Raw genomic sequence first — 16,955 nt, 5'->3', positions numbered from 1 at the left:
CAGAAAACTGTGCCTGTATGTAGGTGTGTATTTGCATATAAATCCTAATGCTGATAATTGCTACAAGAGACACTGCTCAGTTCTGTAAAGGTTCCTGGGGTTAAAAGAAAGAAAGGACACTGACAGGGAGAATCAAAGTTTTAATCTACTGAGGACATCCCACGTGACATCCTTGTCTCTAACCTGGACATGGATTTGAAAGATGGACCACTCAGCGGGTAGGGAATTGTCTGGAAGGTCACATGCAGAGTTGTGGTCAATGGCTCAATGTCCAAGTGGAGCCCAGTGAGGAGTGGTGTCCTCAGGGGTTGGGACTGGGACTGGAGCTGTTTGACATCTGTGTCTGTGACAGGGACAGTGGGATTGATGCACCTTTGGTCAGTTTGCCAATGACACCGAGCTGGGTGGTGCAGTCACATGCTTGAGGGAAGGGATGGGGCATCCAAAGGGATGTGGAGAGGCTGGAGAGCTGGGGCTGTGCCAAATTCATGAAGGTCTTACAGGTGGGTCAGGGCAATCCCATCACAGGCTGGAAGGAGAATGGCTGGAGAACAGCCCTGGGGAGAAGGACTTGGGGGTGTTGGTGTATGCCCCATCCCTGGAAGTGTTCAAGGCCAGGTTGGAGCAACCTGGTCTAGTGGAAGGCATCCCTGCCCATGGCAGGGGTTGAACAAGATGAACGTTAGTGTTCCTTCCAAGCCAAACCATTCCATGATTCTGTGAAAACCTTCCCAAACATACCAACAGGAACACACCCTTTGCAAGTAATCACTGCTGGTGAAGCTCTTGAGAGCCAGGAATGTCAAACTACAAGAACACCCCTTCAAGCATTTAAACCAATATTAACAACAGTAAAAGCACAAAATATCATGTACCAGAAGGTGACAGCTTTTATCTAACAGGTGCCACCAAGGGTCCTGCCAATGCTTCCTCACCCCTAATTCAGCAGTCGCCGACCTTACAGGGATGTGCAGGTGCCACAGGGGCACATCTGACTGAGGACCAAACCAGCCCTGACCTCACCCACATGGCTGAGAGCACAATGCAGGAGATAAAAATATTAATCCTTTCTTTGCAAAAATATCAATCCTTTCTTTGAAAAGTATCAATCCTTTCTTTGAAAAAACATCAGTCCTTTCTCTGAAAAACATCCAGCCACTGCCTTCCACCCAAACCCGCCAAATCCAGCAGACACAAAACGAGCCATCATTCCGAGGTGGCCAAAGTCCACAGTTCTCCTCAGATACACAAACCACTAAGTACATAAATTCATGGTTTGCAGTTTGTGAGATAATAATAGAGCTTCCTTTCCTTACAGAAAATAACACCTTATAGTAGCTGGAGCTGCAGCTGGTAAATTATGCATATTACCCACCACAGACTCAGTGCTCATTCCTTTATCTCTGGAACTACAGATCCATTGAGGAAACAATTATATCATTACTGATAACTGTGCAAGGCAGACCCGTCGTACGAGCGGTTCCCGAAATGAATCCAACGCAGAGCCGGCAGAACCCTTATTAACTGCTCCGTTTGTACCACTTAACAAAGCCATTTGCTCACAGGGTTTTTATTAATCTCCACCTTAAGTGTAAAGACTACACAGTAAATACTTCAAGTGCCACCATAACCCTTGGAGAGGCAGGTTCTGGTTGTGGCTGGAGGGCTCCGACAGTGCCGTCCTGCAGGGATGGCCCCATCCCACACATGTCCTGCACGAGCTCTGAGGCCCCACGGCCTGGGATGTTACTGGATTGGTACAACCACAGCAACCAGAAATGAGATTTTGAGAAAGATGGGAAGGAATTCTTGACTCAGAGGGGGGTGAGGCCCTGGCACAGGTTGCCCAGAGAAGCTGTGGCTGCCCCATCCCTGGAAGTGTCCAAGGCCAGGTTGGACGGGGCTTGGAGCAACCTGGGATAGTGAGAGGTGTCCCTGCCTGTGGCAGGGGGTGGGACTGGGTGGGCTTTAAGGTCCCTTCAAACCCAAACCCTTCCAGGATTCTATGATTTAGAAAGGTGGTTGGGGGTCTTTGAGCTCCTCGCTGCATTTCTCCCTCCCAGTGGAGCTCAGGGAGTTCTGAAGAGGCAGACAGTGCTGCACACACTGCCGCAGGAAGAGCTGGATCCACCTGAGGATACCCTGTACAAACAGGCTGGTGTTTGCATATATTATTCAGGCAGAAGAAAACCTTCCCTTCTCCATGCTAGTTCCAGACCTCAGACATGGCACCAGGCTGGGAATGTCCTGGTTCTGCCCAGTACATCCCCCTGACCCACTGCCAGGTACACTCTTGTGTTATGCGTGTAATAAAATGTTTGTGCATGTTTAAATAACATTGTTGTGAAATATTTTAAAATATTGAAATCTTTTAAACATACATAAAAAAGGAGGGGCTGTTGTTCCCCTGCCCAGAACACCTCCCTCACCATCCTACTTCTCCTTAAACCCCACTTTCTCCTGCCTGGGAACACAGCTTGACGCTTCCCCATGTCATGCTGGGGGGATGCAGCAGGTTTTATGGATAATTAATACAAATAAATAATATAATTAATATAAATAAATAAAAAACAGGGTTTCCCCATAGCAGCTTCACTCCCCCAGCTGAGCACTGGAGATCCTGTCAGGAGGAGGCAGCTGATAGACATGGCTTTGCTAAAACACCAAAATATGGACCCATTCAAGTGGTTCAACATGTTTCAGTGCAGAACAATATTCACTGCTAATTAATCAGGTTGGCAAATGAACCCAAACAGCAACAATCTCTTCCAGCACACTCTGAATCTCAACAGTGATGGCAAAACACAACATCCCATGTGCTGCTCAGCTGCAAAATAAAAAGGACTTTATGGGGCAGAGACCACGGAAAGAGGAGGAAGAAACAATTGACAGTGAGCCATTAATTCTAATTCTCAATTTAAGAATATATTTAGAGGTTGAAACATCAGTAGCATTTTACTTCTCAACCTCTTCTCTGAAACAACTGCTATGTTACTACTGCAGTGACAAAACAGAGATTCAGCTCTACAGAAATGCATGTCCTGCTCTTTTCCAAGTGTAACTGTTCTTTTCCAAGTATAAATCTTAGTAACTTACAGAATCCCTGAATATTTATACAGAAAATATACATAATAGTATAAATATATTTATAAGTATATAACTCTTAGTCCTATTAATGATTTATGCAGATCAATGGAATTTATTTCACACTATCCCTGTGCATAACTGAGCCTTAATGAGCTGACTGATCAATTCCTCCCCTCTACTGCCAGCAGTCTACAGAGACCACACCGAACTCTTACAATGAGCAGCCAACAGAACTGTGCATAGGCTGTGCCAGAGAATCATGGAATCATTCAGGTTGTCAGCAATTTTCTTGTTTGAAAAACAAACTGTGCAGTTGGGGAGTGGCTGGTCCCTTCATTCCAGAGGTCAACAACAGGCTATGGAACAACCTGTTACAATCTCCTGTAATTACACATAGTCTTTTCCTTCTTTCGGAGTAATTTTAGAGGATGAAATGCACTTTGCCATCAAGGTTCAGCTCAAACAGGAGATTTTTAGTTGAATGGAAGGAAACCTTTACTCTAGAGAATGGCTTGTGCTTCTCTGGGAGATGCATTAAGGGAAAAACACCAAGTAACAGACAAGTGTTTAATTATTTACATGCTACTGACCTGGTACCAGCTGAGGTGCCAAAACCAGCGTGGGCAGTGGCCTGGAGGCAGCAGCTGGCCTGGCTACAGCCAGAGCTACTTGGTTGGTCATCAGCAGAGGTTTCTCAGCTCCCTGGAACAGCCTGGACTCCTCAGGATGTATCCAGGCTGAATCCAGAGCAAATGCATTGTTCAAGTATATCTGTCCAACAGGGAGAAATGAAAAATGTTACCGCTTGAGATAAAAAATTCAGTAATAAAAAACTGAGACTAAAGTGTCTTTAACTCAGTATTATAACAGGTGGTGTCTCACCTGGGGACAAATCTGCCAAACTAGATGGATTTCTGGTCCCTCACTGTTGAGGCTGAGCTTAAGTGACTATTTAAAAATTAATTGGCTTTTAACATGAATCATCAGCTGATGCAGCATCACAAAGAGAAAAGAATCACTGAAGGAAACGGTGTCCCAGCCACAGCCACAGCCACTCCAGAGAGACCCATCAGCACCTCAGAGAATGCAGCCACCTTCCGAACTGGGGACATGAGGTGAGGGAGGGGATGGGATGAAGGCACAGAGCTGCATTTTCAGCATTCAGATGGTAAATGGTCAGGTGAAGGTAACTGAGGGTGGGATGAGGACACAGGACCATGAGTGACCGGGCACTGGTCACTCATAACTGACACGGCTGCTGCCAGAGCTGGACCTCGGCATCGCTCTGGGGTAAATAGGGGAAAAAACAGGAAGAAAGGGAAAACTCCCACAATCACATCCCATTTTAAAAATAAGACACTCTCTTCAATAGAGTAAAGGCTAATTTTGGAGATATTCTAGTTTTTTTAAGGCTTCAGAATAGCAAAGCTGCGTGAGCGTTGCTCCATCAACCCTCCCTCCCAACATTCCTCCTCCACAGGGTTTTCCTGACAAACCACTGACCTCTCACACTCCATCACAATCCACTAAACCCATAACATTCCTCAGCTTCCGTACTTTATGTGCTTCAGCCTCAAAACCACTTCAACATCCAAGATCAGACTTACTTTGCAGTTGGGCAGCCTTTTATCGATCCAGCTTTTCCCAGTGTGAGGCGGAACTGAAGCCGTGAACACAGGGGGGAAAACAGGGACAAATTCCATGCTCGAAGAAGGTGAAAATCCTATGACTGGAGAATGAGCTCCAAATATCCACTTTGGAGGGGGAAAAAAACCAGGAGGAAGAGTTAACAAGAGGATTTTATCCCGAGTAAACTGCTGCTTTTCATGACTTCCTAATTATGTTACAGAAGAGCACTGAGATTTTCAAGCACATTCCTCCAGTCCAACAAGAATCTGTGGTTCTTTGGGCATCCCACGGTGAGCAGCACATGGCACTGGCATCATAAACTGCTTTAGGAAGCCACAAACCAGTAGCCCGGAGCACAGCAGCACTGGTAATGGCTGCAGTGGGTTTGCTCTGATCAGATTGAACCTCATGCACAAAACCAAACATCGCTAGAAAGTGCTTTGGAGAACCAAAGGAAATGGCAGAAACGTATTTTTTCTCAACTTAAATTCTCTTGGCAAGTGGGTTCCCACAGCAAAACCACCTCTGTGGATTAGTCAAGTGGTCTCACGCTGGGGAATAATTGATGTTCCCGTTTCATTAGACCCAGCACCGACTATTTTCTCCCGAACCACAAGAGACGCTCGAGCTCGAAACGGCTGGAAATCATCACACGAAATCGCGCGGACACCACAGCGCTCAAATCCCGGGTTTATTTTTACCTCTGCGTGGTGAAAAACATAAAGACGATGCAAAACTACAGCACAGCTCTGGCACCTGCACTGTGACAGGGAGAGCACCCGGCCGAGAGGCTCCGCTATTGCTGCTGCTGCTCACGGCAGCAATTAATAATTCAAATATTCATCAGGGGAAGCACTGGCGCGACACACCGGTTCCAGTGACACGGCTCAAAACTTTCGTCTTTATAAATATTCAAAGAACGCAGAGCGGCGATGCTGCCCCGGCTGCCGGAGCATCCCTCGCGTTCCCGCCGGATCTGCGGGAAGCGCATCCCCAGCCGGCGGGGAGGGGAGCCGGAGCCCAGCCCCGCCGAAGGGACCCCCAGCCCTGCCGAAGGGACCCCAGCCCCTCTCCCAGCCCTTCTCGTCCCGGGGAAAACCCTGCCGTAGGTTTCTAGAGCCGCTGGAAGCGTCGCGATCCCCCACACTTGGAGGCGCGACCGGAGACCGAGCCCGGGGGGTGCAGAGCCCGGGGAGGGGGATTGTAGAGCCCAGGGGGGGCACCGCCGGGGGAAAGAGGATGCCGAGCTCGGGGAAGGGCGATGCCGAGCCCGGGGTGCCCCCATCGTCCCGCGGGGTCCGTCCCGCCGCGTCCCCTCGGCGGGGTGGGGGGGGGGTGTCCCGGTGGCGGGGCTGGCGCCGGGCACGGGCACGGACACGGCCCCGGGACAGCTGTGCCCCCCGGGGGTCGCGGGGCCGCTCCGCCCTTACCTGCCCCTGGAGCAGCGGCTCGGTGGTCGCGGGCAGCAGCGGCAGCAGCGGCTCTGCGGGGCCGCGCCAGCCCCGCAGCACGGCGGGGGCGGGGGGCGGCAGCAGCAGCGGCGGGGGCGGGGGGGGACCCCCGGCGTTGGCAGCGCCCACCCGGAGCAGCCCCGCGGCCGCGGGCAGCACCCAGGCCCAGGGGGGCGCGGGGGGCTCCGCGGGCGGCGGCCACAGCAGAGGCGGCGGGCGGGGGGCGGCGGCGGCCGGGAGCATCCCGCATGGCACGGGGGGAGCGGGAGCGGCTCCGCTCGGCTCCGGCACCGGCTCCGCTCCGGCACCGCCGCCGAGTGAACTCCGAGCGGCGGGAGCCGCGGGCAGGCTCCGCCCGGCGCGGGGGGGGGGGGGGGGGGGGGGGGGGGGGGGGGGGGGCGCGGAGCGGGGCGGGGGCGCCGGAGCCGCTCCGGGGAAGGGAGAGAGGGAGGGGGCGCCGGGACCGGCCCCCGGCACAGCCCCCACCGGGAGCGCGGACGCTGCCGTGTGCCGTGGGGGAATAAAATGGGCTTTTCGGCCACTTCTCCAGCGCCCGGGGGGCAGCCCCCGCGCGCGGGGGGTCGGGGGGAGAGGCGGAGGGGGGATGCGTGGGGATGGGAGAGACAGTTGGGCTGGGCACGGCCCCTCCGACAGCACCCCCGACACCCCAACACTCCCAACCTCCCAGAGCCCCCCACCATGCCCAAAACCTTCTCAATTTCCCCAATCCCCCCGACCTCCCCAAAACCTCACCGAACCCCCAACCTTCCCCAATCCCCCAACACCCTCGACCCCCCAAACCTCTCCGGCCTCTCCCAAGCAGCCCCAAACCCCCGACCTGCCCGACCCCCTCCAGTCTCTCTACCTTTCTCAGCCCGTGAATGTGCCACGGCAGCAGCAGCAGCAGGAGGCTCAGATATCCCACAGCTGCCCCCTCGAACACGACCCTTCTGTCTGCAGTGGAAATAACCTGAATTTAAACTAAAAGAGGGGAGAACTGTCTTAGATATTGGGAAGGAATTCTTCCCTGTGAGGGTGGGGAGGCCCTGGCACAGGTTGCCCAGAGAAGCTGCGGCTGCCCCATCCCTGGAAGTGTCCAAGGCCAGGTTGGATGGGGCTTCGAGAACCTGGTCTAATGGAGGGTGTCCCTGCCTATGGCAGGGGGTGGAACTGGATGATCTTTAAGATCCCTTCTAACCAAACCAGCATAGAATTCTAAGGATTTTCCAGCATACAGAAGCCTGGTACCACTGCTACCACCAGAGAGCAGATCCCTTCTCCAACCCAGCTCAGGTGATCCTGGGCTAAGCCACCCCAGCAGGACAAGCAATGTGTTCTTTACAACCTGTGGGCTTGTTTCTCCTGCCTTCTCCTCCACGCTGGGAAATAAAGCAGCTGAACAAACCCCTGCGAGCTGTTGACAGCATCCCAGCTTCCAGGCGCTCCTGCAAAAATTAAAGGAATGAATACCAGTGAAATGAGCCTGAGATCACACCAAGTGTTTCAGCTTCACAGTTTAAAACCATTGCAGAGGAACTGGATCTCCTATGGCAGAGAACAACCTGAGTAAAGGTAATACTCAAAAAGGTTTGAAACCAAATTTGATGACCTGTGGCTGAACACTGAATCAGGGAAATACATTGCTCATAATTACCCTCAGAGAGACACTGAAATACTGATCTGAGTAAGGTACAAAGTGACAGGAGTCAGATGGACAGAGGATCACTGCTGAATATTTTAGTGTGTTTGTAAAACTCAACCACATTCTGGGAATAGTAACCAAGCAAGAGAAACAGAAATGCAATGACAATATCAACAACAAAAACCAAAAAAACAAAAATGTTTGTTTCCTCTGAAATGCAGAGGTCCTCAAGTAGTTGGGTTTAAATGCAATAGGGGAAAAAGGCACCTGAGACAGTTCAGTCTCACCCCTGGTGCACACCTTAGCCCTTGGATACTGCAAAGAGCACTTTAGAAAGACAAAAAGCCAATTTAGCCCTGAAATAAAAGGTTCAGACCCATCATCTTCATTTCTGAAAAATGCATCTAAGCACTCAAATAAGACATGCCCTTCATTTATATCTAAATTACAGATTTTTTTTCCTGAGGACATTCTTAGCCACTGTTCTTCATGACAGGGTTGTCTTTGTGACACAATATCAGGTAATGACCAAACTTTCTGTTGTTAATGCACTGACTATTTCAAAATACAGTTGCCATAAATCAGCAGCCATCCATAGGGATCCATTTGATTTGGTTGGGGAACACAAGCAGAGCAGATCCCAGGCCACATTCCAAAGGCATTGTGTAGAACACCGTGCGTGCAAGTGTTTCTGGAGCCATGAACATTTGAACATCTGAAGCTGCCTGTAGGTGATAGCACTGACCAGAATCCCGGCACAGCTACACACTTAGCAAATCCCTAATGAATAAATTCCTCCCTGTTTCCATGTGTGATCTGAGCTCAGAGTCCCAGGGAAGGAGCAAGGACAGGGAATCTCCTCCCCCATCACAGGGATCTAGTGCTGGGTGAGAAAGCAAACGTGAGCACAGAGAGCTCGTTCATTTGAGGCACCAATCCCCCCTTTCCCTCCCTCCCTCCCGGCAGGGCAGCAATCAGGACCCTGTCCCAGGAGCTCTCATTCCTCCTCCAGCAGAGCTGTCAAACCCCGGGCAAACAAACGAGCCTGCAAGGTGATTGTTCTATTTCCTCACACCAGCACAGACCAATAGTCTGTCCCTCGGGTTAATCCTTATCTGCTGCTTCACTCATTGTTTCCAGCAGTGGTGAAGAGCAGCTACTTCAGAAATGCATCAAATAAACCCACCGTGCCCCTAAATGTGCAACACCACATGACAAAGGGAAACGAGCCTCCGAGTCTGCTCGCGATCGGCTCCTGGAGCAGGAGAATTGATTGTCCTGTGTCTTTAATTACAGACAGATGCTTTTTATTCTCCCACAAAGCTCGCTGGAAGCTCTGACAAATTCCCCTGTTTTGGAAATTGTGGCTGGATAGAGGGATTAACCCCCGATGCCTAAACCCGTGTGGATCCCATGGGATTTCACAGCTGCTGGAGGTGCGTGTGGTGGATGGGGGAGTAGCTTCCACTGCTCCTCGGAGCACAAGTCAACCCTCCAGTGAGCAGAGTACCCAAGGGAAACACATCAGATTGAAAATCCTGACATGAAATGACCTCGTTTCTATTCCTGTCGTGTGAAATACCCGATCCCTGATTTGATTTTTGCTGAATTCCATTGATTTCCATGAGCCTGTTTCAACCCCATTAAAAATATCAAAGAAATAAGAGGCAAATGAAGAGTGGCTTCAGTGTAACAAAAATCACTACAGGAAAACCTGTGTGACACCTGACTTCAGCCTTCCCTAGAGCCCTTTTTCAGGTTCTGTGGAGAGTGGGAACTGCCTTGGAACACCTGGCTCCCTGAGAGACTTCCCAATCTTTCTGGCAGGACATGACCCATGGCAAACTGGGTGGAGAAAAGGATGGAGCATCATTCCCCCTGTAAAATTCCCTCTGTAAAATATCAGTTTCCTTTCCATTATATTCCACTGAATTTGTTTTCTGATTTCTTCTTCAATATTCACAAGCTGGTTTTACACAATGATAGAGTTATTGATACCAATACTTCAAACTCTTGTTTAGGAAGGGAAAACAAATGAGGAATTGCTGCCCTTCCATTCACAGTCAACTGAAAGCAGGAACAAGAGGGCACAGGCAAACACAGAATCCCAGACTGGTTTGGGTTAGAAGGAACTTAAAGCTCATCCAGTTCCATCCCCTGCCATGGGCAGGGACACCTTCCACTAGCCCAGGTTGCTCCAAGCCCTATCCAACCTGGCCTTGGACACTTCCAGGGATGGGGCAGCCACAGCTTCTCTGAGCAACCTGTGCCAAGGCTGCTGGGGCAGCTAAATTCATTCACTCAAATCCCAAATTTCTTCTCATCCTGTTGGATTCAGAAGTCAAACCAACCTCTCTTCTTTAAAAACAGCACAACTGCTGCACAGATTCAGGGTAAAGCTCTGCAGGGTTTGCATACAGGAAGATCACTTCAGATGGCTAAGAAACAGAAAATGTTCAAACCATGAGAAATAAAAAAAAAAAAAAAAATGGCATCTTTTGTGTGTGCAGGCTCGAGACTGAGAGGCTGCAAACATTTTCTTTGTGAATTGCAGAACAAAGAGCACAGTCATTTCAGGTAAGGTTTGCTTTTTAAGATTTTGCTTTTTTGGGAGTCATTCCCAGTTCCACTCCATGGTAGCAGAAGGATAAAAGAAACACAGGATAAAGATATCTACCTCTGACTCCCCTTTGTGCCAAAGCACTTCTGAGAGCACGCTTTGCTCTCACTTTGATATGGGCATCCATTTAAAAGACTCCAAAAAAGTTTCCATGCTAAATCTGGGGCTGAGCAGTCTGTAGAGGCAGCAACTCATCTCCCCTCTGCATAGAGGAAGAAGGGTGAGGATGGATAGAACCATCCTCAGTACACCTGGAATTCACAAAATACAGCCAGTGATGCCCTCACACATCATGTGCCAGGTTGTGAAATTTGGGAAGGGAGCTGCTCTGTCAGGTCGGGGAACAGACACAAGGGAGGTGGGCACCTCCCTCCAGCCCAGCATTGCTGATGGGACATTGGCACAGGTTGCCCAGAGAAGCTGTGGCTGCCCCATCCCTGGAAGCGTTCAAGGCCAGGTTGGACAGGACTTGGAGCAACCTGGGCTAGTGGAAGGTGTCCTTGCCCATGGCAGGGGGTTGGACTGGAGGGGCTTTAAGGTCCATTCCAACACAAACCATTCTGGGATTCTGTGAAGTGTCTGACCTGGTGCTGGCCCAATGCTCCAGAAGAGCCCTTGAGGCTTTCCTAGGGGCCACCACATCTCCTTTCCATGGGAGACACTCCTGGGAGGCCCTGCTGACCGTTAGCAGAAAGTGACAAATTTCCTTATTCCCTTCTGACCTACAGAGCCAATGGGTTGTCTGGAGCAGTCTGTGCATCACCAAGGAGACCTATTGCAGAAACACAGCATTCTGAGTTAGATCTGAAACTTCTTAGTCCTCTAAAATACAAAGATGTGAAGCATGAAGGGTTTGAGGAGAAGATGCTGGTTTGCAGCTGGTACAGCCCAGCAGGAAATCAGAAGAGGGGTTTAATGTTTAAGTTTTCAGGGGATGCTTTCCTGATTTACATTCTTCAGCCATCACTGAAAGCCTGGAGACCTGGTCCTCTGCATCACCTCTCATCTCATAAGCATTCCAGGTACCTCAGGAAGAAACTTGGAGCATTGCAGGTTCTCAGTGAAGTCAGATCAATGAGTTCACTCAAAATAACTAGTCTGGAAATTAACTGTTTCATGAATTTCAGCAAATACTTATGTGAGAAGCTCCAAACATCCTGCTAGTCAAACATCCTTCTGCTCAAACAGCCCTGGAATCCAAAACGACAACAACAACAGATGGTGTCGTCTCATATCTACCTACTGCTCTGAAGGGACACTTGATGGATAGTCAGTGAAGCCCCTCATAGGCAGACTCACAGTAGGGTTTAGAGTAGAAAGATCCAACTTTTTTTGTGCTAGTTTATCAATAAAGAGCAGTGATCACATCAACACACTCCACAGCACCAGCAGGGCAGGCAGAAGGTACCACAGTCCAGCAAAAATGCCTGTCACATACTCAGCAACTTGGGTTTTCACTCTCAGAAGCAAGTTACATTTCATCCTGGAGGGACAAAAAATTCTCCCTACTGTAGGGAGTCAGGATTGCCATGTCCAGTCGTTCCTTAGACACCCCCAGGGATGGGGACTCCACCACCTCCCTGTGCAGCTCCTTCCAATGCCTGACCACCCTTTCCAGGAAGAAATTCCTCCTGATGTCCAACCTGAACCTCCCTGGCACAACTTGAGGCCGCTTCCCCTTGTCCTGTCCCTTATTCCCTTGGAGCAGAGCCCAATCCCCCCCGGCTCCCCCCTCCTGTCAGGGAGTTGCAGGGAGTGAGAAGGTCCCCCTCGAGCCTCCTTTTCTCCAGGCTGAGCCTCCCCAGCTCCCTCAACTGCTCCTGGTGCTCCAGACCCTTCCCCAGCTCTGTTCCCTTCCCTGAACACGCTCCAGCCCCTCAATGTCCTTCTGACCCCAGAATTCCAGACACAGCCTTACCAGTGCCCAGCACAGAACCCTCACCAGACAAGGATGAGGCTCTCACACTGCTGTGAAGCCTCACAGGGATGTTCTGGATGCTGAGTGGGAATGTTGGAAAGGTGCTGCACCCACCCACACACCCCTGCCATACACAACACAAACCAAAGCAGCCAGTGAGGAGCCAGCAGAGCTCCCTGCCAGGGACACACCTCTCCTGAGGCACCAGTTTCCATCAGCCCACTCCATGTGCACAGGGGCTCACGAGGGTTCCTGCACCAGAGCTGAGTGGGCTGAAAATACATCAGGGCAGCGAGGGGAGTCGTGGGCGCTTGAGTCTCACACTGGGGGAAAATCACAACTACCTCTGCTTTTTATACATTTTTTCAATATAAAAATACGTTTTTGGCTTCTTAATTAGGTGTTTTTACCTCCTCACATTAACACAGTTTTGCCAGAGCCAATTGCAAGTTTTAAACTTCACTTTATCAGTGAAGCAATTACACTTTTATGGGATTTATCCTCTTTGCAGTAACTTTAATGCACTTTTGTTACTTAATTATTTCCCTTCCCAGATTATTGCTCTTAAGTAAAATCCCCATTATTCTGGATTCAGCGGTGGAGACAGTGGCCCAAATCACACACTTCCCTTCAAACCCATTTGGGGAACCAAATGTGGGAATATCAGTGTCAAGCTACAAAAAACGTACCGAGAACTAATTATTTCATCTGGAAACCTTCCGATTTAATTTCCCCGGCACTAAATCCCCGGTGTCTCTCCGCAGCCACTCAGCTGGAACGGGCTCTGCTCCACTCCCGCAGGAGCCTTTCCAGGACAGTGCTCTCCCGCTCCCTCCTCGCTGCAGCCACTTTTCCTTGCCGCCTAATTACCCATTTCAGGGATGATTTTCCCTCGCAGTTGGAGCTGTTCGCTGAGGCCATTTATTCCACCCCCAGTCCTCCTGCAGCCCAGGGTTGGAGCAGGGCTGGGTGCTGCGGTTTTGCCTCCTCCCGTGCCTGAGCTTTCCCTGCGCTCACAGAGGGGCTGGAGAGGGAGGCAGGGTCACCTCCAGTGACACAGCCACCCCCCGTGCCACCAGCTTGGGGCTGGAGAAAGAGCACCGGCTTTTCATCCATAGAAAGTGCTAAGACAGTCATTTAGGAATTAGGACACAAAACCCTCCTAAAAACAAATGCTTGCATCAAAATCCCTCCCCCAAGCTGGGATGTGCTGCTGTGAGGAGAAGAGGAGCCTGGGGTCTGCCAGAAACTTCTGGGACTCGGATGTCTCTGGCAAAGAACAAATCCCAGTCCAAGCCTCTCCAGTGAGTGCTTAGCTCCCAGATCGTACATGGGGAGCAAACACCAGTACAGTGTGGGGCACACACCAGTTATATCTCACTGTTTGGTTTTGGGGGTAGAACTCGGTCCTGCTGCCTTCGGTAGCACCGAAGCAGTTGTGCTCTGTTCCCTGAAGGGACCAGAGCATCCGCCGGAGGCATCGGAGCCTCCCCCAGCTCTCGGGGCTGCAGCTCAAAGCAACAACTCAACACTCTCAGCAGCCGCCGGAGCTTCCCCGCCTCCGGCCAGGAACCCCAGGGAGCAGGAGGGGGAGGAGGAGACGCTCAGGAGGCCCCCACTCGTCTCCTGGATCCAGTTCCCAGCCCTGGTGCGGGAATGGGTGAGGCAGGCAGTGATGGATGCCCCTGGGAACTGCACACTGAGAGCACAGGACAACTGCTGCTTTCAGCCCCGTCCCTTGGGGCGGGTGCTGCTGGTTCCTCATATCAGGATCCATCCCTGCAGGGCTCTCACCCACCCAGACCGAACTGGGCAGAAGTGGTGCCTCCCCCTTTTCCGTGGGGAGCACGAGCTCCCTGTGCCAGCACAGGAGGTGGTCACTGTGTCAGGACAGGGGGCAGCACAGCCAAGGGACAGAGCTGAGCGTGGCCAGGCCGGCTGTGGATGGGGAAGAGCTGCTCGTTAGGACTCTGCTCCTTAGGGCTCACCAGCACCTTCTTACGTTTCCGAGGGAGAGAGAGAATTATCCTCTTACTCATCAGGCCTTCCCTCACAGGCTGCGAATGGCACGGACTGAGCTGTGACTGCCAGCCTTTAGTTAGGGCAGAAAACACGATAAAAGGCAGTTTTCTGGTGACATAAGAAACTCGTTGCTCAGAAGGAATTTACACTAAACACTGCACAACTTGTTAAATCATCTTCTAAAGAGCCAAGCATGGATTCCCTGTTTGAAGATGCCACTGGTGTTCCTGGCAGGTTGTGGAGAGCCATTTGCAGATGTGGGCACAACTGGACAGCCCAGGTTAGGGAGAGAAATGGCTCAACCACGGCTGGAATTCAGCCATGAGAAAAAGATTTCAGCCTGGAGCAGAGAAGGCTCCAGGGAGACCTTGGAGCCCCTTCCAGTGCCCAAAGGGGCTCCAAGAGAGCTGGAAAGGGATTTTGGACAACAGGCTGGAGGGACAGAACAAGAGGGAATGGCTTCCCACTGCCACAGGGCAGGGTTAGATGGTCTATTGGTAAGGAATTCTTGGCTGTGAGGGTGGTGAGGCCCTGGCACAGGTTGACCAGAGAAGCTATGGCTTCCCCATCCCTGGAAGTGTCCAAGGCCAGGTTGGATGGGGCTTGGAGCAATCTGGGATAGTGGGAGATGTCCCTGCCCATATCAGGAGGTGCAATGAGATGGTCTTTAGTATCCTTTCCAACCCAAATCATTCTGTGATTCTCTGATTTCTAAACAACTTTAAAAAATCAGCTAATGCAGTTGTTTGGACAAAAAACATATCCACCCTTAAAAAAAAAAAATCACTGTTACTGCTGAGTAAAAACCTGACTGACTTTGTAAAAGAGAGGAATTCTACAGACCCCTCAAACACTGCAAATTTAAGACAGTTTTACAATAAAAAAACAAACCTCAAAAAAACCCCAAAAAGAAAACCACCAACCACAACACCCTGCATTGGCATGCTGGGCTTGTGCTTTCCTTCTCCCAAGAGTTGAGGAAAGCTCCTGCTTTGGGCTTGGGCTTTAAGAGAGACTAATAATGATTGAGATCCTCCCTTCTTATTAGAAAATTCCTCTGCTCTGTGTAATTTAAAAATAGCCTGAGCAACTGCTGGTAGCACTATTCTACTAGAGAAAGTAAAAAATGCCCTGAGTTTCTTTTTAGGATATTTTTTGATCAGATGAAAATTGAAAGAAAAAGAAATGCTTTAATGCTCAGTTGACAAGTAAAATCCTAAAGAGAAAAGGGAATCAGTTGCAGAGGGTCCTGCTGGCAAATGACAATTACATCTGCCACAGGAATTCTTCTTGGGAATGGAGTTGTGTGGGTCTCCTGTGATGCTCATAAAAGTGTGTAGGGAGGTCCCTGGGGTCATCACTCTTTTGTGTGCTCTTTTGGGGTTTGGTTTGGGTTTTTTTCTTGGTTTATTTAAGTCCTTCTTGAGCTTCTCACGGGGGTTTTTAGGGAGAATTCAATATACTGATGGCCCGTGAGACCATGAAGGGTGTGGGCATGAAGAGGAGCTGAAATGGGTTCTCCTGTAAATTCCTATGGAAAAACAGCCCAAACAAAAATACTTCTAAGTGCTACATCCAACCCTTTCATCAACACAGCCAGCAGACCATGAGAGCTTTATGTCATTCCTGGAGAAATATTTATCACTCAGATAATGACACAATTAACTTTGTGGCTTCCTCTCCCATTAAAAATCCCCCAGATTTATGGGAGTGAGCCAGCAGAACTCCAAAGGTTTCTCCTCAGGTGAGGCAAGGGGGATGTTTCCAGTGACAGCTCCACTGCCATGGGGGCCGTTTGGTCTGGAGTAAATGAAGCAGCTCTTTTACTAACAAATTAAAAGCAAAGAGAAGCACCACTGGTAGATGAACATCATCTCCCAGTCATGTCCAGCAGAGCCAGCACCATCCTGGAGCTGGAGGCCTCCAGCCAAGAGCTTGGCCAGGGATTTGTCCTGGTCCCACTGCCCAGGTTGACACACGTGACCTCAGAATTCAAAAGCCTCACTGAGGCCCCCAGTGAGGAGAGAGGTGGTGGCACCTCTCCATCCATGGGGACACAGCACAGGTGTCTGTCCTGCAAGTGATGCAACTCTCACATCTGAGCAGGTCCTGCATGTTTGAGCACTCTGAACTGGGAGATATTAAATATCACAATACTTCAAAAGTTCAGTTACCTATATCTTTTAAAGATTTCTCAGAACACCAGAGCTCTTTGACACTCCTCTGCAGCCCCTCTGATTGTTGCTGTAACTCTTCTGTCGCTTTCTTACTTCACTATAAATCTGTCAATTATGTTTCCTTTGGTGCAAGCAGGAAAGCTGCTCCTGTCCCTGATCCGTGAGCGATGCCCCTTCCAGACCATCTTTTATCCTGAATTCCAACAGCCCAGTCCAGACCACAGCCCAGCTCCCACTGCACCTCTGAAACCTTGCTTTATTTTCACCTCTCCTTATTCCACATTATACCCCTTAAAAAACCACAGAAAGTCTTATGAGTATGGACAAACAAATGATGAAAGGTATTTTAACTACTCTTTTTCCATTCTCTAGGACTTCTACAGACACCCAAACATTTAAGTGCAACTGG

The 16,955-nt window shown here is 50.2% G+C and overlaps 1 protein-coding gene across 2 annotated transcripts in view; it reads right to left on the bottom strand.

Annotated features, from left to right (window-relative positions):
- The window catches only part of TCERG1L (transcription elongation regulator 1 like), a 60,421-nt gene extending 53,935 nt beyond the window's left edge, over positions 1–6,486 (bottom strand). For both annotated transcript variants that reach the window (XM_027746331.2, XM_039378946.1), the window contains exons 1-3: positions 6,147–6,486; positions 4,695–4,841; positions 3,678–3,858 (exon numbers count right to left, since the gene is read on the bottom strand). In XM_027746331.2, the coding sequence (XP_027602132.1) occupies positions 3,678–3,858; positions 4,695–4,841; positions 6,147–6,410 (592 nt within the window). In that variant the 5' untranslated portion in view covers positions 6,411–6,486. The remainder of the gene's footprint in view (positions 1–3,677; positions 3,859–4,694; positions 4,842–6,146) is intronic.
- Positions 6,487–16,955: the final 10,469 nt, after the last annotated feature.

This window comes from Pipra filicauda, unplaced genomic scaffold (assembly GCF_003945595.2).
Source record: "Pipra filicauda isolate LSUMZ 115617 unplaced genomic scaffold, ASM394559v2 scaffold150_size2825430_pilon, whole genome shotgun sequence".
NCBI lineage: Eukaryota > Metazoa > Chordata > Aves > Passeriformes > Pipridae > Pipra > Pipra filicauda.
This window is presented reverse-complemented; position numbering and strand designations above follow the sequence as displayed.